General features: G+C 50.5%; 1 protein-coding gene across 1 annotated transcript in view; it reads left to right on the top strand.

The window, feature by feature from the left end:
* LOC144784209 (coagulation factor VIII-like) overlaps positions 1–26,074 on the top strand; it is a 357,717-nt gene that overhangs the window by 264,721 nt on the left and 66,922 nt on the right. Inside the window, exons 10-12 of the mRNA XM_078662866.1 lie at positions 1,220–1,313; positions 3,835–4,040; positions 25,879–26,029. Of these exons, the coding sequence (XP_078518992.1) occupies positions 1,220–1,313; positions 3,835–4,040; positions 25,879–26,029 (451 nt within the window). The remainder of the gene's footprint in view (positions 1–1,219; positions 1,314–3,834; positions 4,041–25,878; positions 26,030–26,074) is intronic.

The following is a 26,074-nucleotide window of genomic DNA, read 5'->3' as shown; positions in this document are numbered from 1 at the left end:
CGGGTCCCAAATATCGATGCAATGGGACTGCTTTGTTACGTCTCACAAGGACACTCAGATATGGAACGATGATAAAATGTCCATCTCAACAGATCTCTCCATTTCTCTCTCCCTCCAGCCATGCCAGCTCGGGGCCACACTGTCACACAAAATCTCAGATTGAACAACCCACTGCAGTGACCAGTAAGCAGACTACGAGCTTGATTTAGAGATTAGTGGACGGGTTACTCCATCACAAACATGACGCGTATCCTGTCCGTCATATTATTAGTTCTATTGGACGTCATGCACTTATAATGCAGCAGACAGGATATTAATTAATTTATTTTTGTTTTCTTCTATAGTGAGGAAATTGCATGTCTCATTTGTGTCAGAATAACCCACCCATCGAACTCTAAATCAGGTCTTATACTATGTTAAATAACATAAATGGACCTGCAGATCTGTTCAAAGGTACAAGCATACTAGAAAACATTATACTGCGTGTCTATGTTGCTCACACCTCATCATCCACAACCCTGCTATGTGCTGCATCCCGTAACAGCACCTCGGTGTTCATCACGCGTGCCGTGGAAACACTTCCCACATAGGGTCAAAACGGAGACACTAGCCTTCTGACCACACACCCCACAGAGTGTAGGATCCTACCCATGTAGACAAGCACTTCAGCACCCCACATTGAGGTAGTAAGCGCAAAATAAATACTTCAATACAATACAATACAATACTAACTCCCACTTAGAACACTTACAAGAGAATTTGTTTAAAGCCTCCTGCCACAACAAACCAAGACTGCAGGAAGGGATGCAATATTTTACCTTCTAATATAAACTGTGAAAAGGGAGTAAGAGGCTGGCACCTGAAGGAATATTGGTAACCTGTTCATAAGTTAGCCGCCACTGCTTTCAGAATTACCATCATTTTTTGCACACAAATATATATATGGAAACAGCAAGTTCATTAGTTGTCTAAATTTGTGAGGTGCTCAAAGTGAAGGCAATATGCACTAGTATCCTTGTGATGGACAACAGTACTGGTAGTGATCTGGTCACAAAAACTAGTAATAAACACAATAAAAAAATTAAAAAAAATAGGAGGGCCCTTTTCACATAATACAGCAAACTAATGGAGGATATCACAGAATTTCTGAATTTCAGGGCTTCTTCTGATCCCATGTGCAGCGGCGAGAAGACAACGGTGACTCTCTGTGTCATTTCAGATTGTGTTCAAGAACCGCGCCAGCCGCCCCTACAACATCTACCCTCATGGACTCGCCAGTGTCGGGGCTTTCAACCCAAAGGCAGCATCTAAAGGTAAGATACTGGTGACAAAATGTAGAATATTTACCTCTTACAGGAGCACTGACCTCTGGAACTGCAGCCCTCTCCATCCCCACCTCAGCCCACTTTCCCGCTTCCAAGAGTTAAAGAAAACTCATTGCCCTAGAAGCCAACCTTTCCTTGCCTGTTGAAGGTCCCCTTTTATTCCAAACTAATTTCTTACACCTGTATTCAGTAAAGAAAAACCTTGCCTTTGGGCTTCCTTGCTACAATTAAGAGATTTAGGGCCATAGGTATCATCAACCTGATTTGCGATTCTCAAATAGCGATTTTTAAGAAATCGCTATTTGAGAATCGCAAATAGGTATGTATGTACAAAATTGCATTTTTTTTGCGATTTCTTAAGATTCCTTAATTGCGATTCGCAAATTGCGAATCGCAATTAAGGAATACTTTCCCATTCATTTCTATGGACCCATAGGAATGAATGGGAAGTTATTCTCAATTTGCGATTCGCAATTTGCTAATCGCAAATTGAGAATAATTTTAAGGGTGCAGGGGTGACCAAAGAACACCCTTTTGCACCCCTGAAATAAGCATGGGTGCACATGTGGCGCATATACATGCCCTAAGGGCATGTATGTGCGTCACATGGCACTTTGAAAAATGCAAAAATTAGCATTTTTCAAGGAATTCGCAACTTACCACCAACTAGAAGTTGGTGGTAATTTGCGATTCCTTATGGACATTTTGCAAATTATTTTTGCTTCAGACATTGCATTTAAGGAATCGCAAAATTTGCAATTCCTTAAATGCAATTGCAAAATAAGGAATTGCAAATTTTGCGATTCCTTGTTTTGCACCAGATTTTGCTTTATACATACCATTTAGCAAATTCGCATTCGCAAAGGCCGAAATTCTGCGAATTTCGGCCTTTGCGAATACAAATTTGCTTGATACATATGGCCCTAAATCACATGCCTCCTGCCTCTGTCTTCCTCAACTGGCTTCTTGTTGAAAAGAGGAACCAATTCAAGCCCATCTGCATCACACACAGGGCCGAGCACCAACAAGGCACTATTTTTCACTTGGAACCAAAAAATGTGTTCATCTGCCAGGCACCTCCACCCCTACTGCACCAAACATCTGCAAATTCACTACTGTGGCTAGACTGTGGCTAGGGCCAGAGGCAGAGCCTTAGCTGACTCGACCTCGAGGAGGATCTGTCTCTCCTTAGGTCCATCGCGGCATGGCTAGGGGCCCATGACCCTCGCCACCTCTAGGGCACCATAACAACATAGTGGAAAGGCAAGCAACTCAACAATTATGACATTTGCAAAATTTCTTTCAAGGTAATCAATCAGTAATCAGTTTTTGTAATGTAAGTCTTCTTTTATTCGATTTTGAAATAATTCATGTTCATAATGTTGAAACATCACACAAGGATTGGAGTATTTCTTATGCATTTATTAAGAATCCCAATGCACTTCAGGACTAGCCCTTCATCAGGGGAAAATGTCCTGCCTTGAATTTGATGAACGCTCGCGTCTCGTGGTCGATGCACCCTTTTACCAATCCATTCACCTGTAATATAAGTGTTTTTTCTTTCCCTAAAAAAACACAGAACGTTCATTGATCTTGATTCTTAGTGTTATTTGCAATATTATATAGTATCTGAGTATAAATAATCATTCACAGATCACTCTTGTGGCCTAGAAATAGTGAAGTACTGAAAAGGAGGTGACCTGGTTGTCCTCTTGGACAGTATTAGAGGCCCCAGGACATCAGTGGTAAGTGGGAGGACCCAGACAGGGTGCTGCACAGTAACCCCTACCTGCCCCAGGAGCCCAGGACATGCCCCCTCAGGGATCACTATGGCCAATTAATGTAGACAATCCAGAACTGAGCACATAAACACTTTACAAACATCTGGAGATGTGTCTCATCCCTCGGTTAATAATGTTTGCTATAGTTTTCACTTCTCTATCATTAAAAGTCCTACTCTCCTCTGAGAACAAGTACTGGCGAAACATTGAGTGTTCGGAGAGTTTCTTATTGTTTCATTCTGCCTCTGAGTTTCTAAACTTCTCTCTCTGGGAAACATGGCAGAGAAAATATTGATTGCTCAACTTCACTCCCTGGGGAGAGCACAGTTACCAAAGAGAGTAACTTTTTTACTCAGTGTCATAGTAGTGTTGGCCTGGGACAGCAGTGGCACACAACAGAACACAAGGCTTACTGCCCAGTAACAACAGCTGGCCCAGAACCCAAGGAAAGGCCTGGGGTGATGGTTCCTGTTTCTGGAGGCAGTCTACCTCCCTCTTCATGGTGGCCCCTTGGTGGCTTCATCCAGCACCAGCCCTGCATGTAAGCCAACAGACTGGGCTTTGAAAAGGATCGCTTATTATCTGCATACCACCGACTGTTAAACAAAACTACCACACGTTTTAATTTCGGTGTCCCAATCTGCCTGTTGTAATATTTGAAGAAGTTTACCCCCATGTATTTGGTTATAAAGTGACCCTAATGTTCTCTTTGCTTTTAGCATATACAGATGTGAAGCACTTGCCCATCCATCCAGAGGAGACCTTCTCATACAGCTGGCGAGTGACTCCGGATGATGGGCCAACCTCGTCGGATGCCCGCTGCCTGACGCGCTTCTACTACAGCTCCCTGGATCCAGAGCGCGACATGGCGTCCGGCCTTATCGGACCCTTGATTATCTGCAACAAGGAGACGCTGGACCGGAGAGGAAACGAGGTGAGTCCTGGTCCCCATCACTGGCCACATAACATAACTGAAGGAAAGAGGGGAGTCCTGGTCCCCATCACTGGCCACGTAACATAACTGAAGGAAAGAGGGGAGTCCTGAGCCGAACCACTGGCCATGTAACCCCAAAAAGGAAAAAGCCGCTTCCTGAACCCCTTCCACAGATTACACAGAAGAAGGGCACAACAGAAGGGTGCCTGTGGGTCATGACATAATCTGCACTCAATCACTTGAGGTGTTGGGGAGAACTGTGAGTGGGGATTTAGTGCTCATGAAAAGGGAACATTTGCTACTAAACGTGCTCTCTGTAGGAAAGGAGAGTATTTTGTGGAGATGCTGGTTAGGCCTCACACTGTAATACTAGCACAATAACCCAAAGAAGGTCTTGGGGTTCCCTATAATAAACCAGTACATCAGTCCTGGTAGTGTGGTAAAGAGCTGTGAGGCTTTACTAGAGAAACATGTGTTACGCATTTCATGGACAATAAGTAATTGACACAACTCAAAGGAAATCCAACACCAATTTATAAAAACAAATCAGATTGACTCTTGTATACATTTTGACACCAAAACAAACACAATGGGATGCCCATAGCTGGATTTATGGATTTTAGAAGAAACAATAAAACGCTGCAATTCTCAACTGCAAAACTTTACTTTAGCGGTCAATGGGGAAAAGCACTAGTGACAATCGGTCACTTGCAGGTCGAGTTATATGGAACCCACGGAGGGTTAAGGTGATGCAGGTCCCAGGACCAAGCCACAACAGTCAGTTAAATTGTACGTGGCCTGGGAGGCCCGGGTGCAGCGTTGTGCTTCCTGTCCTTGGCGGGGAAGTCGGAGCAACAGGAGAGCTGGGGTTACCGCTTAGACGGTGCTGGGGAGGAAAGGGATGCAAAAGGTTGACAACTGGACCACTGCTGTGGGCGGTTCAACATGCTGCATTGTTCCCTCTTGTTGCAGCGTCGAGTAAAGATGGTGGTCACCAACAAGTCTTGGTAGCGGTAAGGTCAGCAAGATGATACATCGACGTCCGGGGGTTCCAGGGAAAATAGTAGCTACCCGAAACTTACTGGAGGTCAGGACTATGTTTCCCACAATACGCTGACCATCTACCTTTGGGTGATCCCTCGAAGGATCAATGACCAGCAATTCTTTGGTTCCAGGAGCTTGTCTTTGCCTGTAGGCTGCAGGGGACTTGTGCCACGTGTCTAAGGGAGTCTGGAGTTGCCTTTGGCGCTCAAAGGGGGCACTCTGTCTGGGGGAGCCGGTCTATGGTCCGGGATGAGTCACAGTCGTGCAGGTGCAGTGTGGTTGCTATAGGTGCAGGTTGTTGCACCTTTGCTTTGCACTGGTCCTGAAGTCGCAGAGTCAGGTCTCTTTGTACTGAGGTTCTGGTGTCAAGGGTGTCCCAGAAATCCTAGATTTAGTGGCAAGTAGTTGTTGGTGCAAGTGGCCAATAGGCAAATCTGCCCCTGAGTTGACCACATCTGTGGGTGGGTGTCACCTTTTCTACCCAAAAACCTCTATCCTGACACTTTTAAAAATGTCAGAAACCTTCCTTGTCTGTACAGGCCAGGTAGCCAACCCTAGGGGTGTGGCTAGCCCTCTGGGGGTGTACCCCTCGTGACACACTAATGTTCCCACCTGCCCGGGTGTAAATGTGCCTGGGGACAGGGGGAGGGCAGCTTCCTCCTTTGGAAGGCAGCCTGCGTGCTTATCAGAGACTGTTCATGCTTTGAACCTTACCGGCTTGATGTGCCACGTCACTAGCCATCCTGCCAGGCAGGGAAGTGTCACCTCTTTCCTGGGCAGGACTTTGTTTCTGACTCCTGGGAGTGTTCACATAGACTGGCAGGAGGTTAGATTCCTTTTGGGGCAGTGGCAGCTGCAGGCTTTCAGCCAGCGCAGAGGAAAGGGTGGGTCAACCAGGAGGGCAAACTCTAAGGTCGGCACCTGGGTGCATGTCACATCAAATCATATCAGGGGTGAAGAGGCACATTGTTTGATAGCAAACATGACCATGTTTGGCTGTACCATAATGGAGCTGGCGACCTCAGGGGTGCCCCGCTGCCAGCTCATGTTATCCTATGGCCCGCTGATCACTTATAGTAGTCTTTAATTGAGAGGGCTACTCTAGGGACATATACTCTTGCATTTATATGTCCACACCTTTAATATACTGTACCCTGCCACATGGGTTTAGGAGGGCTACTTTAGGGGTGACTGACATATATTAAAGATAGTGCTTTGACCTTGCCACTCCTGGTGAGGGTAAAAAAGTCGAGTTGGGGCAGTTTGCACTGTTCCTGCAGTCTGCAATTGCGGTTCAGCTGTCATCACCATACTTGGGTCACTGACGGTGGCACAAATAGTGCTTCAGGCCCGGGTGACCCCTTTAACACCCATGCCCTCGGTACCTTTGGTATTACTTTACTAGGGACTGGGGTAAAAGTCCTTGCCCATTGGGAGCACCAATTTGTTACATTCGGTTTAGGGAGAGAGCACTAGCACTGGGGTTTGGGAAGCAGGCTCCCGTGCACTTCCAGTGTCATAAGCATCAGCACAGGCTCAAAATGTGGGGGACCATACAAAAAGGGCACTTTCCTGCACTCTCGGACTTCCCTATTGCTGCATGTGTTACAGGCTTTTCAGTATTAAATAGGGAATCTGGGCAAGTGAGGTGAACATCTTAGTAATGCACTGGTAGTTGTAAGGAATACTGTAAACACAGGTGCAAACGTGAGGCTTTCCCCCCTTTAACCCGTTGCATGCTTATGACGAGCTCAGCTCGTCATGAGGCACAGTGGAGCTGTGCTCATGACGAGCTGATCTCGTCATAACTGCCGCGGCCCTCCCACGCGCGGCTAATTCCCTGCCTGTGCGGGCGTTCTATGGGAGTGGGCGGAGTCATGACGAGGGCTTTTTTCACCAGACGAATGTGATAGCCTTCATCCCCTGAGAACCAGTAGATGTCTGACAGGTTTGGTGAATATACACTGCCTCCTCCCATCAGCATATTCCCTACCACTGACCACTACTTCCTCCCATTGTGTTGTGCTAAATGTAGCCTAGCAACTTGAGAGGTTGACTGAGGGCATCAGGTTTCATTCACTGTCATACATGTAGCTTGATCTTTCCTTTCCAGCTCATTCTATGCCCTTCTAAAAAGCTCTGGATTAAAGGAGAAATCTCAGGATGAAGAGAGGAAATATAAACCAGGAAGAGACATCCTTTTTGGATGGGGGGCGCGTAGTCGCATTTTAGCAAACACGCCGAACACCTTCACTTCCAGATTCACACCGACCCCAAGACCACACTCAGAGGCACCCTCATCTACAGACCACCAGGAACCCACACACAATTCAGCGAAGACATCACTGACTTCATCAGCCCACACGCCCTCCCCTCCGAGGACTACATTCTACTGGGAGACCTCAACTTCCACCTGGAAAAGAATAACAACAGCAACACCACCACCCTTCTGGACAACCTCGCCAATCTCGGACTCAAACAACTTGTTGACACCCCCACCCACTATGCCGGGCACACACTCGACCCAATCTTCACCTCCAGCAAGCACATCTCCTTCAATCATACCACAGCTCTCCATTGGACGGACCACAGCTGCGTTCACTTCAACTACAAAAAGACTACGACCCACAACCACCCACAACCAATTCCCCGCAGAAACTGGAACAAAATCACCACCGACCAGCTCTTCACATCGCTTCACCAAAACCCTCCTGGCAAATCATCGGACCCAAACCAAGCAGCCACCAACCTCACACAATGGATCACCCACAGCGCTGACGAATTAGCACCCTTGAAAAACCATCAAATCAAGCAGGGTAGCAAAAAAGCCCCCTGGTTCAACGATGACCTTAAGAAATCCAAGAAGATCTGTCGCACCCTCGAGAAAGTCTGGAGAAAAAACCCTACCACTGACAACCTGGCCACCTTCAAGAACGCCTCCCGCAAACACCACCAGCTGATCCGATCCACCAAGAAATCAGCATTCAAGGATCGACTCGACAACAACGCCAACAACAGCAAGGAACTATTCAACATCGTCAAAGAATTTACCAACCCCACCGCCGGCACCAACGACATCACTCCCTCCCAAGACATCTGCAACTCTCTAGCCTCGTTCTTCCACAACAAAATCGCTGACATACATAACAGCTTTGGAGACCAGTCCACCCCACCCACCTCCGAAGCTAAACCCCCCTCCAACAACCTTTGCGCCTGTAACCCAATCACCAGTGAAGACACCATCCGCCTGATGAACTCCATCCACTCAGGATCGCCAACCGACCCATGTCCCCACCACATTTTCAACAAAGCAGACTCCATTATCGCACCCCATCTCCGAGACGTCATCAACTGCTCCCTCAACTACCTACCTTCACGGTAAGCTGGAAACATGCCGAACTCAGCGCCCTCTTGAAGAAACCCACAGCAGACCCCACTGAACTCAAGAACTACCGCCCCATTTCGCTCCTCCCATTCCCTGCCAAAGTCATTGAGAAAGCCATCAACAGTCAGCTCGCCGCCTTCCTCGAAGCCAACAAATCCCTCAACCCTTCGCAGTCTGGCTTCCGAGCCAAACACAGCACCGAGACCGCCCTCATCGCAGCAACAGACGACATTAGAACTCTACTGGACAACGGAGAAGCAGCCGCCCTCATCCTACTTGACCTCTCCGCAGCCTTCGACACAGTCTGTCACAGCACCCTTATACAACGCCTCAGCAAGGTCGGAATACAAGGAAAAGCACTGGACTGGATCATCTCGTTCCTCGCCGGAAGAACCCAGAGAGTCCACCTCCCCCCTTTTAGATCAGAGGCCTCCGAAATCATCTGCGGCGTACCACAAGGATCATCACTCAGTCCCACCCTCTTCAACGTATACATGAGTCCCCTTGCATCCATCGCGCGCCAACACAACCTCAACATCATCTCCTACGCAGACGACACCCAGCTGACCCTCTCCCTCACCAAACACTCAAACACCGCCAAAACCAACCTACACGAAGGGTTGAAAGAAGTAGCCGAGTGGATGAAGAACAGCCGTTCCCACCGGCCCTGGGAACCGCACCCATACCAACAGACCACGCACGTAACCTGGGCTTCATCCTGGACTCCTCCCTCTCGATGACCAGACAAGTCAACGCCGTCTCATCATCATGCTTCAACATCCTACGTATGCTCAAAAAAATCTTCCATTGGATCCCCACCGAAACAAGAAAGACGGTCACACATGCACTGGTCACAAGCCGACTGGACTATGGAAACACCCTTTATGCCGGAACCACAGCCAAACTACAGAAAAAATCCAACGCATCCAAAACGCCTCAGCCAGACTCATCCTAGACATCCCCCGCCAAGCTCACATTTCCGGTCACCTGAAAGACCTCCACTGGCTCCCCGTCAACAAGAGAATAACTTTCCGTCTGCTCACCCACGCACACAAAGCCCTCTATGACCTAGGACCCGAATACCTCAACACTCGCTGGTCCTTTTACACCCCCACCCGCAAACTATGATCGTCCAATCAAGCCCTCGCCACAATTCCACGCATACAAAGATCCACCATGGGGGGAAGATCCTTCTCCTACTTAGCGGCCAAGAACTGGAATTCTCTCCCCACCCACCTCCGCCTTACGCAGAACCACCTCTCCTTCAGAAAACAACTAAAAACTTGGATATTCGATAAATAAATTACCCCCCTCCCTCAAGCGCCTTGAGACCCTCTGGGTGAGTAGTGCGCTATACAAAATGTTAAACTTGAACTTGTGATTCAGTGGCCAATGGCTTCCACCCAATGCCTCCAAGTTAAAACAAATATGGCCAAATCCAATCAGTAGTTGTGCTCTGTCTGCACTTCAGAAGGAAGCTTTCTGCACCTACCTGGAGAGGTATTTGCCAGGGACAGGGTTCTGCTTGTTGCTCTGACTCCTCAAGAATAGGAGCACATCTGTGGTCTGGAATGAAGCTTGGTTGCTTCGACTTTGAAGAAGATTATATACTGCACACTATCGAAGGGTGCTGGCACCTGACCATGAAAAATCAGAAGGTAAGGCCAGTGGACTGAAGGCTGTGTGTAGGCCGCCTCAAGGAAAGAGACACTTTTCATTACTGCTGGACAGGGCTGACCCAAAGACCATTCCACTATGTAGAGGGTTGAGTGGCGGCAGAGACCATTGCAGCACTGCAGGTGCAGTGGGCATGCCTCGTCCCAGAGATGGAGGTACCCTCTGCGCTGTGCCCTTGTATCACCCTCCCATGCTTCAAAGCCATCTTTCCACCCAAGGACTCTGGATATTGTCCTGTTGCCTCAGGGGAGTAAGTGTGGCCATAGAACTGTTGGGTCTCCAGGTGTGGGTGGCACTGGCGACCCTTGGTATCCAGAGTTACCACAGCAGTTTCAGAATACAGTCAATACCATCGACCACAAACTGTAAAGAACCACAGACCAGCAGTATCCCACCCGCCTCACCTACTGCCCAAAGTCTACCCAACCAGTGCAGTGGCACTATGGTAAGATTTTCATCCTCACGTGAAAAGGCAACAGGGAATCCTTAGAGCTGTGCTCTTTTTTGATCATGTCACCAGTTTTGGTTTTTTTCTTCAGAAAACATCTTTCAAAAACCTACATTAACCAAAAGAAAGCAGGGCTTACCTCTATTCTTCAGAAGTCTGAAAACCAAAGCACCATGGCTGAGGCAACACAGTCAAAATCTCTATCAAAGCCATGAGCTACATGTGGAGTGAGGAAGATTGTTTCTGAAGACCCACAGACTAAGGGGCATATTTACTCCCATAGCAAAATTACTGCGTTGCGTGAAAGGGAGACAGCAGAAATGTGCTATATCTACTAAGATATGACACACTCATGGGGCCTCATTTATGAAAAGTGACACTTTGCTGCGTGAAAACAGCGATGCGTCACTTTTCACTGCGCACTCCTTGCGACACAAATGATGCGTCATATTTACAGTATGACGCATCGTGTCGCAAGGAGTTACAGATACGTCAGTATTTCTGACGTGTCTGTAGGCGCAAAAGTGACGCATTGCTGGAGTTTGTCACAAAAGTGACGCAACTCCAGCAATGCATCCTTTCACATGGGGCAAGCCCCATGTGAAAGGGCCTGCGTCAGTCTTACGCCTGCTGTGAGGCAGGCGTAAGAAATTGACGCATTTGTGTCATAGAAGTGGAGAAGTGTGGCTCAATGGTTAGAGCGGCAGACCCTGATGCAGAAGTCTGGCCCGGGACCAGGGTTCAATTCCCGCCTCGGCGGGTCTTGGGCTCAATTTCCTCGGACCTGATAATTCTCGCCTCGGTGCCTATTCTAATCATGAGTCCCACTTTGCAACTCTGCGCAATAGCTTGCTTAATCTCCACAATGGCCCCAGCAACGCCGGGGATGCCTGGGTTCACCCTGGGGGTGCCCAGGAGTGGGCACTTCACAGGGAAAGGCCAGAAAGGGTTCCTCAGCGGTATTCGTACAAGCGCCGAGAGGCCTCCGGGTAGTCGTGCGCTATACAAGTACCTCTACATTTACATTTACAGAAGTGGCGCAGTGAAATCACATAGATTTCACTGCGTCACTTCTACGACCCTTTCTTGCGTCAATACGCCCCCCTTGCATACATTATACCTGGCGCAGGTATAATGTAGCACAGGGGTTTACAAAGTGACGCATCTATCTAGATGCGTCACTTTGTAAATATAGTGCAACAAGGCACATTTTTTACGCTGCTGGTGGGTCACAAAAAGTGACGCACTGGCGACGTAATAGTGACGCACGGCCTCATAAATGAGGCCCATGGTCTCTCCCACAGGCGCCTGTGTGCTACGGGGCGGCTCCTCCACTAAGGCGCAGGAGCGTCGCCTCACTACTCTTTGAGCAGGAAAAATAAATTGATAATATCTTAGTTATTATAATTTTATTTTTTGCAGGTTCGGTTCAAGGCTATGGCAGGCAGGGGCTGGAGGCACAGGGGAAGGAATGGATTGTGCACACTAAGGAGCGCATTAGGATGGCAGGCCGACTAAGTCCGCCTGCCATCCCGACGCAAAACGGAACCACCCGCCACACTGGCTGGCGCATCCCGAATTTTTAGCATTGCGGTGGGCGGTGTGTACTGCACCGGCCGCCGCAATACTAAAAATGCACATCATACATTTCAATGCACAACATGACAGGCACCGCGCGGTGCCTGCCACGTTGTATATTGAAATGCAGGGTGGTACCATAGGTACCCCCCCAGGTACACCCCCCCAACCCCCAGAATCCCTGGGGGCCCGCAACGGGCACCGCAAGTGATGTCCGCCTGCCTTTCCGTGGCGGAGGCATGTCCTTGCCACTATGCTAATATGGATGGTGGTGTCTCCCAGACACCGCCACCATGTTAGCAGCTTTTACGCCCGGTTGACTCTCCAACCGGGCGGAAAACCGGCGGATGGTCTTTCCGTCCGCCGGGCTCCCCCCTGCCATGGTAATGCGGCGGGGGGAGAATTCAGTGCGGGTGGAGATTTTCTGCGGGCGGATCACCACTGCCGTACGGGCGGTGGCGATCCGCCTGCAATCATAATGGGGCCCTAAGTGCACATGAATGCTCGGCCGGCCGTCTGTGGCTGGCTAACCAGTCATGCGCACTTACCATGTTCTCCACGAGGCTGCATTACACAACCTGGTGAGGAATATGCCTAGGCCCCCAGCCCCATCAGAGCACCGATCCACGGTGCACAGACCAATATCAACGCTGCATTGCAACGTTGTGATTGGCTATGTGGAGCCTGGGTGCTTCCTGGTTCCCGAACTCTGGAGAAGCGAGGAGCGACGGCCAGCGGAAGAGGTAAGTGGTATTTTTTTTTTTATTATGCACCCCCTCTGCTACCCCCATCCCCTGCCCCTCCACCCTCATTCCCTGCCAGCCACTATTGGTGTGCTGCCTAGCACTAACACAGGCACCCTTGCACCATGGTGTAAGGATGTCTGTTTTACAGGCACGATTATTTGTGTACAGGGTGGAGTACCTTCCTGCACAAAAACAAACCTTAATGGTGTTTTCCTCTTTCTATGTGTGATACTATATGCAGCAAACGTGGAAAGAGGAAATAATGAGGCGAAGTAAAGATATCTCTTCGTTATGCCTGCTTTAGGGAGACGTAGAATTGTGACTCTTTCCAGGTTAACTCGCTTTAATAAATCCGTGAATGTATCAAAATCCATTGGTGGATGCATGGGAACGCTTATTCTGCCTTTCTTAATGCGCATTAATTCACGGCAGCGCTATGCACTGTGCGGCGTTACCTTGCATTTACTAAACCATACAAACCTACGCAAAGTGGCTTTGCATAGCTCAGTAAATACCTAAAGATTTTGCATCGGGCAGTGTCAAAAAAAGTGACGCAAACCCATCACAAATCTAAGTAAATCTGCCCCTAAATGTATTTATTGTCCAAACCAAACAGGACGTGTGCCCAACGCCTGTGCACTTTGGCAATTCGCAGTGTGCAGATGTTGAATGACAGAGAAGGAACCCTCCTGGAAGTCTTGAATACAGATTCTCCATGTAGAAAGTCTGTTAAAGGCGCATTTAAAGTGAAGAAGAGCAGAATAGTAGTTGTCATTTCCAGTACGTCATTTGGAGGTCCATGTGCATAGAACTTTGCAACTCCAACCCAAAGACCCTCCGTGTCCGCCTTGAAGGTGCGGACTCCTGGCCCAGGTGTCTGGAGGCAGAACAAGCAAGAGAATAACCTGCCTGAGGTGAGACATCCTCCTCCTCAACTTCTAAGGAGACTAAACACTGTCGATGAGGTCCCTGTTGACAGCTGAGACTTAGAAAACCTCCCAAAATGTCATTGTTGATGTCTACCCTGATGAGGAGGCCCAGTCCATCACCACCAACGGTGAGCTTTGATGAGGCAAAGAGTCCTGTCGACGTGTGCCCCTTTGACGCTAGCCCTGCCACCGTTGGCACCGCTGTTGATGGCAACTTCATCATCAATGAGAATTTATCCATAAAAAAAGAACTCCTACCAATTCCATCAACGAAGACCCCATTGGCAAAGACGCAAATGATGCAGATCCTATCTCGACAATAATGCCGGCTAGGGGAACCTCGTGACGCAAACCGGCGCAAATTAATTGTGTCCATTTCGCTATCCAGCGCTAAACTTGTTTAGCGCTGGGAATAACGCGAAAGTAAGGGGAAGCAGCGCATAGTTCCCATGCAACCACCCAAGGATTCTGATGCTAAACACAATTTAGTATATGAAGTAGACCGGGTTAAGCGTCAGAAAATAGCGCACCCTTCAAGCAGGCGCTAAAACGAAGAATTTTTTTCTTCTCCTTTATTTTCCGGCTTGCATGCATGCTGCACTGTACACCACACATACAAAGTGGTAAAATGTTTAAAATTAGTCTAAGCATAGTATTGTGTACTGAAAGGGGACCCTTCCACTACAAAATCTATGTTTGACTCAGGGAGACACCCTTGCACTATGGTGATAAAGTGTCTCCGTGGCGCACAGCAGCTGATTCCAGCACCGGCGCTAGGGAGAGGGGACGAGAGAGCGATTTTTCAGCAAATTTGGCGTTCTGATCTCTCGTTCTCGCGCAGCATTGCTGGCTGCTGCACTGCGCTGCAGGAGTAATTGGTGAATCGGGCCCTTGGTCTCTAAGACCAGCCAAAAACTGTGAGAGGGAGCAGGTCGAAGGTCAAGGACCAGCCATAGACTGAGAGAGGAAGCAGGGCGAAGGGCAAGGACCAGCCATAGACTGAGAGAGGAAGCAGGGCGAAGGGCAAGGACCAGCCATTGACTGTGAGAGGAAGCAGGTCAAAGGTCAAGGACCAGCCATAGACTGTGAGAGGAAGCAGGTCAAAGGTCACGGACCAGCCATATACTGTGAGAAGGAGCAGGTCGAAGGGCAAGGACCAGCCAAAGACCGGGAGACGAAGCAGGTTGAAGGTCAAGGACCAGCCATAGACTGTGAGAGGAAGCAGGTCAAAGGTCAAGGACCAGCCATAGACTGTGAGAAGGAGCAGGTCGAAGGGCAAGGACCAGCCAAAGACCGGGAGAGGAAGCAGGTCGAAGGTAAAGGACCAGCCATAGACTGTGAGAGGAAGCAAGGCGAAGGTCAAGGACCAGCCATAGACTGTGAGAGGAAGCAGGTCAAAGGTCAAGGCCCAGCCATAGACTGTGAGAAGGACCAGGTCAAGGACCAGCCATAGACTGTGAGAGGAAGGAGGTCAGAGGCCAAGGACCAGCCATAGACTGAGAGAGGAAGCAGGGCGAAGGGCAAGGACCAGCCAAAGACCGTGAGAGGAAGAAGGTCGAAGGTCAAGGACCAGCCATAGACTGAGAGAGGAAGCAGGGCGAAGGGCAAGGACCAGCCATAGACTGTGAGAGGAAGAAGGTCGAAGGTCAAGGACCAGCCATAGACTGTGAGAGGAAGCAGGTCAAAGGGCAAGGACCAGCCAAAGACCGTGAGAGGGAGCAGGTCGAAGGTCAAGGACCAGCATAGACTGTGAGAGGAAGCAGGGCGAAGGTCGAGGACCAGCCATAGACTGTGAGAGGAAGCAGGGCGAAGGTCAACGACCAGCCATAGACTGTGAGAGGAAGCAGGGCGAAGGTCAAGGACCAGCCATAGACTGTGAGAGAAAGCAGGTCAGAGGCCAAGGACCAGCCATAGACTGTGAGAGGAAGCAGGTCGAAGGTTAAGGACCAGCCAAAGACTGTGAGAGGAAGCAGGTCGAAGGTCAAGGACCAGCCATAGACTGTGAGAGGAAGCAGGTCAGAGGCCAAGGACCAGCCATAGACTGTGAGAGGAAGCAGGTCAAAGGTCAAGGACCAGCCATAGACTGTGAGAAGGACCAGGTCAAGGACCAGCCATAGACTGTGAGAGGAAGCAGGTCAGAGGCCAAGGACCAGCCATAGACTGTGAGAGGAAGCAGGTCAAAGGTCAAGGACCAGCCATAGACTGTGAGAAGGACCAGGTCAAGGACCAGCCATAGACTGTGAGAGGAAGCAGGTCAGAGGCCAAGGACCAGCCAAAGACCGTGAGAGGGACCAGGTCAAAGGCCAAGGACCAGCCATTGACTGTGAGAGGAAGCAGGTCAAAGGCCAAGGACCAGCCATTGACTGTGAGAGGAAGGAGGTCAGAGGCCAAGGACCAGCCATAGACTGAGAGAGGAAGCAGGGCGAAGGGCAAGGACCAGCCAAAGACCGTGAGAGGAAGAAGGTCGAAGGTCAAGGACCAGCCATAGACTGAGAGAGGAAGCAGGGCGAAGGGCAAGGACCAGCCATAGACTGTGAGAGGAAGAAGGTCGAAGGTCAAGGACCAGCCATAGACTGTGAGAGGAAGCAGGTCAAAGGGCAAGGACCAGCCAAAGACCGTGAGAGGGAGCAGGTCGAAGGTCAAGGACCAGCATAGACTGTGAGAGGAAGCAGGGCGAAGGTCGAGGACCAGCCATAGACTGTGAGAGGAAGCAGGGCGAAGGTCAACGACCAGCCATAGACTGTGAGAGGAAGCAGGGCGAAGGTCAAGGACCAGCCATAGACTGTGAGAGAAAGCAGGTCAGAGGCCAAGGACCAGCCATAGACTGTGAGAGGAAGCAGGTCGAAGGTTAAGGACCAGCCAAAGACTGTGAGAGGAAGCAGGTCGAAGGTCAAGGACCAGCCATAGACTGTGAGAGGAAGCAGGTCAGAGGCCAAGGACCAGCCATAGACTGTGAGAGGAAGCAGGTCAAAGGTCAAGGACCAGCCATAGACTGTGAGAGAGAGCAGGTCGAAGGTCAAGGACCAGCCATAGACTGTGAGAGGAAGCAGGTCAAAGGTCAATGACCAGCCAAAGACCGTGAGAGGGACCAGGTCAAAGGTCAAGGACCAGCCATAAGCTGTGAGAGGAAGCAGGTCAAAGGTCAAGGACAAGCCATAGACTGTGAGAGAGAGCAGGTCGAAGGTCAAGGACCAGCCATAGACTGTGAGAGGAAGCAGGTCAAAGGTCAATGACCAGCCAAAGACCGTGAGAGGGACCAGGTCAAAGGCCAAGGACCAGCCATTGACTGTGAGAGGAAGCAGGTCAAAGGCCAAGGACCAGCCATTGACTGTGAGAGGAAGCAGGTCAAAGGTCAAGTACCAGCCATAGACTGTGAGAGGAAGCAGGTCAAAGGTCACGGACCAGCCATATACTGTGAGAAGGAGCAGGTCGAAGGGCAAGGACCAGCCAAAGACCGGGAGAGGAAGCAGGTTGAAGGTCAAGGACCAGCCATAGACTGTGAGAGGAAGCAGGTCAAAGGTCAAGGACCAGCCATAGACTGTGAGAAGGAGCAGGTCGAAGGGCAAGGACCAGCCAAAGACCGGGAGAGGAAGCAGGTCGAAGGTAAAGGACCAGCCATAGACTGTGAGAGGAAGCAAGGCGAAGGTCAAGGACCAGCCATAGACTGTGAGAGGAAGCAGGTCAAAGGTCAAGGCCCAGCCATAGACTGTGAGAAGGACCAGGTCAAGGACCAGCCATAGACTGTGAGAGGAAGGAGGTCAGAGGCCAAGGACCAGCCATAGACTGAGAGAGGAAGCAGGGCGAAGGGCAAGGACCAGCCAAAGACCGTGAGAGGAAGAAGGTCGAAGGTCAAGGACCAGCCATAGACTGAGAGAGGAAGCAGGGCGAAGGGCAAGGACCAGCCATAGACTGTGAGAGGAAGAAGGTCGAAGGTCAAGGACCAGCCATAGACTGTGAGAGGAAGCAGGTCAAAGGGCAAGGACCAGCCAAAGACCGTGAGAGGGAGCAGGTCGAAGGTCAAGGACCAGCATAGACTGTGAGAGGAAGCAGGGCGAAGGTCGAGGACCAGCCATAGACTGTGAGAGGAAGCAGGGCGAAGGTCAACGACCAGCCATAGACTGTGAGAGGAAGCAGGGCGAAGGTCAAGGACCAGCCATAGACTGTGAGAGAAAGCAGGTCAGAGGCCAAGGACCAGCCATAGACTGTGAGAGGAAGCAGGTCGAAGGTTAAGGACCAGCCAAAGACTGTGAGAGGAAGCAGGTCGAAGGTCAAGGACCAGCCATAGACTGTGAGAGGAAGCAGGTCAGAGGCCAAGGACCAGCCATAGACTGTGAGAGGAAGCAGGTCAAAGGTCAAGGACCAGCCATAGACTGTGAGAAGGACCAGGTCAAGGACCAGCCATAGACTGTGAGAGGAAGCAGGTCAGAGGCCAAGGACCAGCCATAGACTGTGAGAGGAAGCAGGTCAAAGGTCAAGGACCAGCCATAGACTGTGAGAAGGACCAGGTCAAGGACCAGCCATAGACTGTGAGAGGAAGCAGGTCAGAGGCCAAGGACCAGCCAAAGACCGTGAGAGGGACCAGGTCAAAGGCCAAGGACCAGCCATTGACTGTGAGAGGAAGCAGGTCAAAGGCCAAGGACCAGCCATTGACTGTGAGAGGAAGGAGGTCAGAGGCCAAGGACCAGCCATAGACTGAGAGAGGAAGCAGGGCGAAGGGCAAGGACCAGCCAAAGACCGTGAGAGGAAGAAGGTCGAAGGTCAAGGACCAGCCATAGACTGAGAGAGGAAGCAGGGCGAAGGGCAAGGACCAGCCATAGACTGTGAGAGGAAGAAGGTCGAAGGTCAAGGACCAGCCATAGACTGTGAGAGGAAGCAGGTCAAAGGGCAAGGACCAGCCAAAGACCGTGAGAGGGAGCAGGTCGAAGGTCAAGGACCAGCATAGACTGTGAGAGGAAGCAGGGCGAAGGTCGAGGACCAGCCATAGACTGTGAGAGGAAGCAGGGCGAAGGTCAACGACCAGCCATAGACTGTGAGAGGAAGCAGGGCGAAGGTCAAGGACCAGCCATAGACTGTGAGAGAAAGCAGGTCAGAGGCCAAGGACCAGCCATAGACTGTGAGAGGAAGCAGGTCGAAGGTTAAGGACCAGCCAAAGACTGTGAGAGGAAGCAGGTCGAAGGTCAAGGACCAGCCATAGACTGTGAGAGGAAGCAGGTCAGAGGCCAAGGACCAGCCATAGACTGTGAGAGGAAGCAGGTCAAAGGTCAAGGACCAGCCATAGACTGTGAGACGGACCAGGTCAAGGACCAGCCATAGACTGTGAGAGGAAGCAGGTCAGAGGCCAAGGACCAGCCAAAGACCGTGAGAGGGACCAGGTCAAAGGCCAAGGACCAGCCATTGACTGTGAGAGGAAGCAGGTCAAAGGCCAAGGACCAGCCATTGACTGTGAGAGGAAGCAGGTCAAAGGTCAAGTACCAGCCATAGACTGAGAGAGGAAGCAGGTCAAAGGTCAAGGACCAGCCAAAGACCGTGAGAGGAAGCAGGTCGAAGGTCAAGGACCAGCCATAGACTTTGAGAGGAAGCAGGTCAGAGGCCAAGGACCAGCCATAGACTGTGACAGGGAGCAGGTTGAAGGTCAAGGACCAGCCATAGTCTGTGAGAGGAAGCAGGTCGAAGGTCGAGGACCAGCCATAGACTGTGATAGGGAGCAGGTCGAAGGTCAAGGACCAGCCATAGACTGTGACAGGGAGCAGGTCGAAGGTCAAGGACCAGCCATAAGCTGTGAGAGGAAGCAGGTCAAAGGTCAAGGACAAGCCATAGACTGTGAGAGAGAGCAGGTCGAAGGTCAAGGACCAGCCATAGACTGTGAGAGGAAGCAGGTCAAAGGTCAATGACCAGCCAAAGACCGTGAGAGGGACCAGGTCAAAGGCCAAGGACCAGCCATTGACTGTGAGAGGAAGCAGGTCAAAGGCCAAGGACCAGCCATTGACTGTGAGAGGAAGCAGGTCAAAGGTCAAGTACCAGCCATAGACTGTGAGAGGAAGCAGGTCAAAGGTCACGGACCAGCCATAGACTGTGAGAAGGAGCAGGTCGAAGGGCAAGGACCAGCCAAAGACCGGGAGAGGAAGCAGGTCGAAGGTCAAGGACCAGCCATAGACTGTGAGAGGAAGCAGGTCGAAGGTCGAGGACCAGCCATAGACTGTGAGAGGAAGCAGGTCGAAGGTCAAGGACCAGCCATAAGCTGTGATAGGGAGCAGGTCGAAGGTCAAGGACCAGCCATAGACTGTGACAGGGAGCAGGTCGAAGGTCAAGGACCAGCCATAAGCTGTGAGAGGAAGCAGGTCAAAGGTCAAGGACAAGCCATAGACTGTGAGAGAGAGCAGGTCGAAGGTCAAGGACCAGCCATAGACTGTGAGAGGAAGCAGGTCAAAGGTCAATGACCAGCCAAAGACCGTGAGAGGGACCAGGTCAAAGGCCAAGGACCAGCCATTGACTGTGAGAGGAAGCAGGTCAAAGGTCAAGTACCAGCCATAGACTGTGAGAGGAAGCAGGTCAAAGGTCACGGACCAGCCATAGACTGTGAGAAGAAGCAGGTCGAAGGGCAAGGACCAGCCAAAGACCGGGAGAGGAAGCAGGTTGAAGGTCAAGGACCAGCCATAGACTGTGAGAGGAAGCAGGTCAAAGGTCAAGGACCAGCCATAGACTGTGAGAAGGAGCAGGTCGAAGGGCAAGGACCAGCCAAAGACCGGGAGAGGAAGCAGGTCGAAGGTAAAGGACCAGCCATAGACTGTGAGAGGAAGCAAGGCGAAGGTCAAGGACCAGCCATAGACTGTGAGAGGAAGCAGGTCAAAGGTCAAGGCCCAGCCATAGACTGTGAGAAGGACCAGGTCAAGGACCAGCCATAGACTGTGAGAGGAAGGAGGTCAGAGGCCAAGGACCAGCCATAGACTGAGAGAGGAAGCAGGGCGAAGGGCAAGGACCAGCCAAAGACCGTGAGAGGAAGAAGGTCGAAGGTCAAGGACCAGCCATAGACTGAGAGAGGAAGCAGGGCGAAGGGCAAGGACCAGCCATAGACTGTGAGAGGAAGAAGGTCGAAGGTCAAGGACCAGCCATAGACTGTGAGAGGAAGCAGGTCAAAGGGCAAGGACCAGCCAAAGACCGTGAGAGGGAGCAGGTCGAAGGTCAAGGACCAGCATAGACTGTGAGAGGAAGCAGGGCGAAGGTCGAGGACCAGCCATAGACTGTGAGAGGAAGCAGGGCGAAGGTCAACGACCAGCCATAGACTGTGAGAGGAAGCAGGGCGAAGGTCAAGGACCAGCCATAGACTGTGAGAGAAAGCAGGTCAGAGGCCAAGGACCAGCCATAGACTGTGAGAGGAAGCAGGTCGAAGGTTAAGGACCAGCCAAAGACTGTGAGAGGAAGCAGGTCGAAGGTCAAGGACCAGCCATAGACTGTGAGAGGAAGCAGGTCAGAGGCCAAGGACCAGCCATAGACTGTGAGAGGAAGCAGGTCAAAGGTCAAGGACCAGCCATAGACTGTGAGAAGGACCAGGTCATGGACCAGCCATAGACTGTGAGAGGAAGCAGGTCAGAGGCCAAGGACCAGCCATAGACTGTGAGAGGAAGCAGGTCAAAGGTCAAGGACCAGCCATAGACTGTGAGAAGGACCAGGTCAAGGACCAGCCATAGACTGTGAGAGGAAGCAGGTCAGAGGCCAAGGACCAGCCAAAGACCGTGAGAGGGACCAGGTCAAAGGCCAAGGACCAGCCATTGACTGTGAGAGGAAGCAGGTCAAAGGCCAAGGACCAGCCATTGACTGTGAGAGGAAGGAGGTCAGAGGCCAAGGACCAGCCATAGACTGAGAGAGGAAGCAGGGCGAAGGGCAAGGACCAGCCAAAGACCGTGAGAGGAAGAAGGTCGAAGGTCAAGGACCAGCCATAGACTGAGAGAGGAAGCAGGGCGAAGGGCAAGGACCAGCCATAGACTGAGAGAGGAAGCAGGGCGAAGGGCAAGGACCAGCCATAGACTGTGAGAGGAAGAAGGTCGAAGGTCAAGGACCAGCCATAGACTGTGAGAGGAAGCAGGTCAAAGGGCAAGGACCAGCCAAAGACCGTGAGAGGGAGCAGGTCGAAGGTCAAGGACCAGCATAGACTGTGAGAGGAAGCAGGGCGAAGGTCGAGGACCAGCCATAGACTGTGAGAGGAAGCAGGGCGAAGGTCAACGACCAGCCATAGACTGTGAGAGGAAGCAGGGCGAAGGTCAAGGACCAGCCATAGACTGTGAGAGAAAGCAGGTCAGAGGCCAAGGACCAGCCATAGACTGTGAGAGGAAGCAGGTCGAAGGTTAAGGACCAGCCAAAGACTGTGAGAGGAAGCAGGTCGAAGGTCAAGGACCAGCCATAGACTGTGAGAGGAAGCAGGTCAGAGGCCAAGGACCAGCCATAGACTGTGAGAGGAAGCAGGTCAAAGGTCAAGGACCAGCCATAGACTGTGAGAAGGACCAGGTCAAGGACCAGCCATAGACTGTGAGAGGAAGCAGGTCAGAGGCCAAGGACCAGCCAAAGACCGTGAGAGGGACCAGGTCAAAGGCCAAGGACCAGCCATTGACTGTGAGAGGAAGCAGGTCAAAGGCCAAGGACCAGCCATTGACTGTGAGAGGAAGCAGGTCAAAGGTCAAGTACCAGCCATAGACTGAGAGAGGAAGCAGGTCAAAGGTCAAGGACCAGCCAAAGACCGTGAGAGGAAGCAGGTCGAAGGTCAAGGACCAGCCATAGACTTTGAGAGGAAGCAGGTCAGAGGCCAAGGACCAGCCATAGACTGTGACAGGGAGCAGGTTGAAGGTCAAGGACCAGCCATAGTCTGTGAGAGGAAGCAGGTCAGAGGTCAAGGACCAGCCATAGACTGTGAGAGGAAGCAGGTCAGAGGTCAAGGACCAGCCATAGACTGTGAGAGGAAGCAGGTCGAAGGTCAAGGACCACCCATAGACTGTGAGAGGAAGCAGGTCAGAGGCCAAGGACCAGCCATAGACTGTGAGAGGAAGCAGGTCAAAGGTCAAGGACCAGCCATAGACTGTGAGAGGAAGCAGGTCGAAGGTCAAGGACCAGCCATAGACTGTGAGAAGGACCAGGTCAAGGACCAGCCATAGACTGTGACAGGGAGCAGGTCGAAGGTCAAGGACCAGCCATAGACTGTGACAGGGAGCAGGTCGAAGGTCAAGGACCAGCCATAGACTGTGAGAGGGAGCAGGTGGAAGGTCAAGGACCAGCCATAGACTGTGAGAGGAAGCAGGTCAAAGGTCAAGGACCAGCCATAGACTGTGAGCAACAGGAGAGGCTGTGCTCTGCAACTTGTTTGATTTCAATTAACCTTGTTCGGCCTATGCTTTTGCGCAATGAAGAATGCGGCCCTAAGTATCAAAGGCCCGCTTTGTGCACCCCCAGGGCACTTTGGTATTACAGAACAGCCTGCATACGAGTGTGCAGCTCCTTCTGTAATATTGATAGCGCTGGGGCACTTAAAGCACCAGCGCTACCTTCAAGGGGGCGTTACCTCATTTGCATGGGGGAGTGCCCCATGCAAATGAGGGAATCCCTTTTTATAATATTTATTTTATAGAGTTTTATATAGCGCAAACTTGAACTGAATCGGGTATCAGAGCGCTTTACGTGGCACCAGTTGCATTACAAGAGGGCATATTCATTTTTGTTAGGCACGGGGAGATTAAGTGATTTGCCCAGAATCACAGGATGTTCAGCCTCATTTCTGAGATCAAAATGGTGGCGCACTCTTAGTGCGCCTCCTGAGAGCAGCCCTCTGCAGGTGTTAAAGGGGGCTCTACGGACCCCCCAGACATTCCCCTGTAGGCAGGTGCAGTCACGGACTTCACCCGCCTGGAAGGGGATCCCTATTCACCTTTAAAAGTGCAGATGGGTTGCCACCTGCACTGAGAAACATGGAGCGGCTTCAAAGCAGCCGCGACGTATTTCACGTGAATGCGCTGCCCCCACAGCAGCACGAGTTTGCAGCTACCCTGGGGCAGCGCATTACCCATAATGGGGCACCGGGTGCACTTTTTTAAAGGTGCGCCCGGTGCAATGAAGGAAAACAACAGGACAGGCTGTGCTAGGCAACTTGTTTCATTACGATTAACCTTGCTCTGTCTACGCTTGCGCACAATATTTTTCATTGCTCTGCTAGTCTTAATTCTCAGATGTGGCTCTGTGAAAGATGGAGTGTTGCATGAGGAAAGATTCACTTACCTAGAACTATAATTCTCCAGCAGTGGCATCTTTCATAGATTCACATGAACCTTCCCTCCTCCCTTGACGCAAGACTGAGAGGTAGATGTATCAAAATTCCATTTTGCGATTTCTTAATTGCGATTTTTAAGGAATCGCTATTTAGAAATCTCAAAATGGAATGTATGTAAAAAAATCGCTATTTTTTAGCGATTTCTTAATTCGCAAATAAGGAATAATTTCCCATGCATTCCTATGGGCCAGGAGGCCTATAGGAATGATTGCGATATATTTCTCAATTTGCGAATCGCATTTTGCGAATTTGCAAATTGAGAATTATTTCAAGGGTGCAGGGGTGTTTCAAAGACACCCTGCTGCACCCCTTAAATTTATATGTGTGTGCATATGGCGCACATACATGCCCTAAGGGCATGTATGAGCGTCACATGGCACCTTTACAAATGCCAAAATGGGAATTTTTAAATGAAATCGCAAATTACCACCAAGTTCAACTTGGTGGTAATTTGCGATTTCTTAATCAAAATTCGCAATTCAGAACCCAACATACATCGCATTTAAGGAATTGCAAAATTTGCGATTCCTTAAATGCTTAAGAAAAATAAGGAATCGCAAATTATTGCGATTCCTTATTTAGAGATTATTTAATACATTCCCAAACATGCAAAAAAGCCTTTTGCGATTCGCAAAGGCCGAAATTCGCCTTTGCGAATCGCAAAAGGCTTGATACATCTAGGCCTAAATCTTTAAGACAAGCTACAAAAATCTGACAGGTGAAGGGCGGGGGAATGCAGAAGCACAAGGAAGGGGACTCGAAAGCAACAGGGGGAAGGGCTGGAGGGGATGCGAAAGCAACGCTGGAGGGGGGTATTAAAAGCAGCAAGGGGTGTTGGGCAAAGCAACACGGAAGACCCAATGGGGGAAGCAATGGAGAGGAGCACACGGGGGAGCGCAAGAGGGAGGTGGGCAGGAAGAAGCCATCGGGTAACAGAGAGCAACATGGAGTGCTGGGGGACTGGCGTACTGGAGAGAGACAACCCGAAAACACACAACAATAGAGTGCTTTACACAGAAGAAAAAAGTAGTGCTTGAAAAGCAATCAGTGGAAGCAGCAATGCTACCATTGAGAGATCCTAAAGTGTCAATGCTCCATGGGAGGGACAAACACAAAGTGACACGCTGGGAAACGAATAAGAAGCAGGCAAATGGGAGTGCCAAGGACAGCCAAACAATGGTAACCAATGGGAGGACTCCAACCCTCTCTATGGTATTGGTAAGCCACAATGTGTCTCACAAGAGACTGTGCATAGCTCTTTGTAGTAGGCTAGACCTAAAAAGCAGCTATACTTAAAAAAAGAGATTCACAAAAGGGTTGTGGGGATTGGGTCAAACAGATCAGAGATTTTATCACAGGCCTGGAGTGTCAATGTCACTGGAGCATGCACCAGGGGCTTTCCTGCTGAGAAAGTCCTCGAATCTATTGAGATTTGAGTCAGCCGTTTGGGGGAAATGACTCCCCGTACAATGCATTACAAGTTTTTCAGTCTTGAAAATTGTCCACTCTGAAATTGAACACTGTCTTGAAGACAGCAGCTTTTGTCATCCATTACTGTCTGTGCCTGAAATGTACCAGGCTCTGCCCCAGCCTCATTATACTTTCAGCAGCCCCCATTCTCATCAGAAAGATCCCCATTTCATGATAGGCCTGCATGCCTCTGGTAGCGGCCTCACAGTTTACCTGCTCACCGATGGACATTACCGCTTCCACTTTCTATTCCAGCTCATTTCAGACAAGGAGAGGTTCTTGCTGTTCTCGGTCTTTGATGAGAACTTGAGCTGGTACCTGGAGGAGAACATCCAGCGATTCTGCCGTCAACCTGCGACTGTCGACCAGCAAGAGCCCGACTTCTACGCCTCCAATGTCATGCACAGTGAGTATCTGAGTAGGCATATGAACAGTGTGTGCCTGGGCAATC

The sequence above is a fragment of the Lissotriton helveticus genome, chromosome 10, assembly GCF_964261635.1.
Source record: "Lissotriton helveticus chromosome 10, aLisHel1.1, whole genome shotgun sequence".
Lineage (NCBI taxonomy): Eukaryota > Metazoa > Chordata > Amphibia > Caudata > Salamandridae > Lissotriton > Lissotriton helveticus.
Note: the sequence above shows the minus strand (reverse complement) of the source record. Positions and strands in the feature narration are given on the sequence as shown.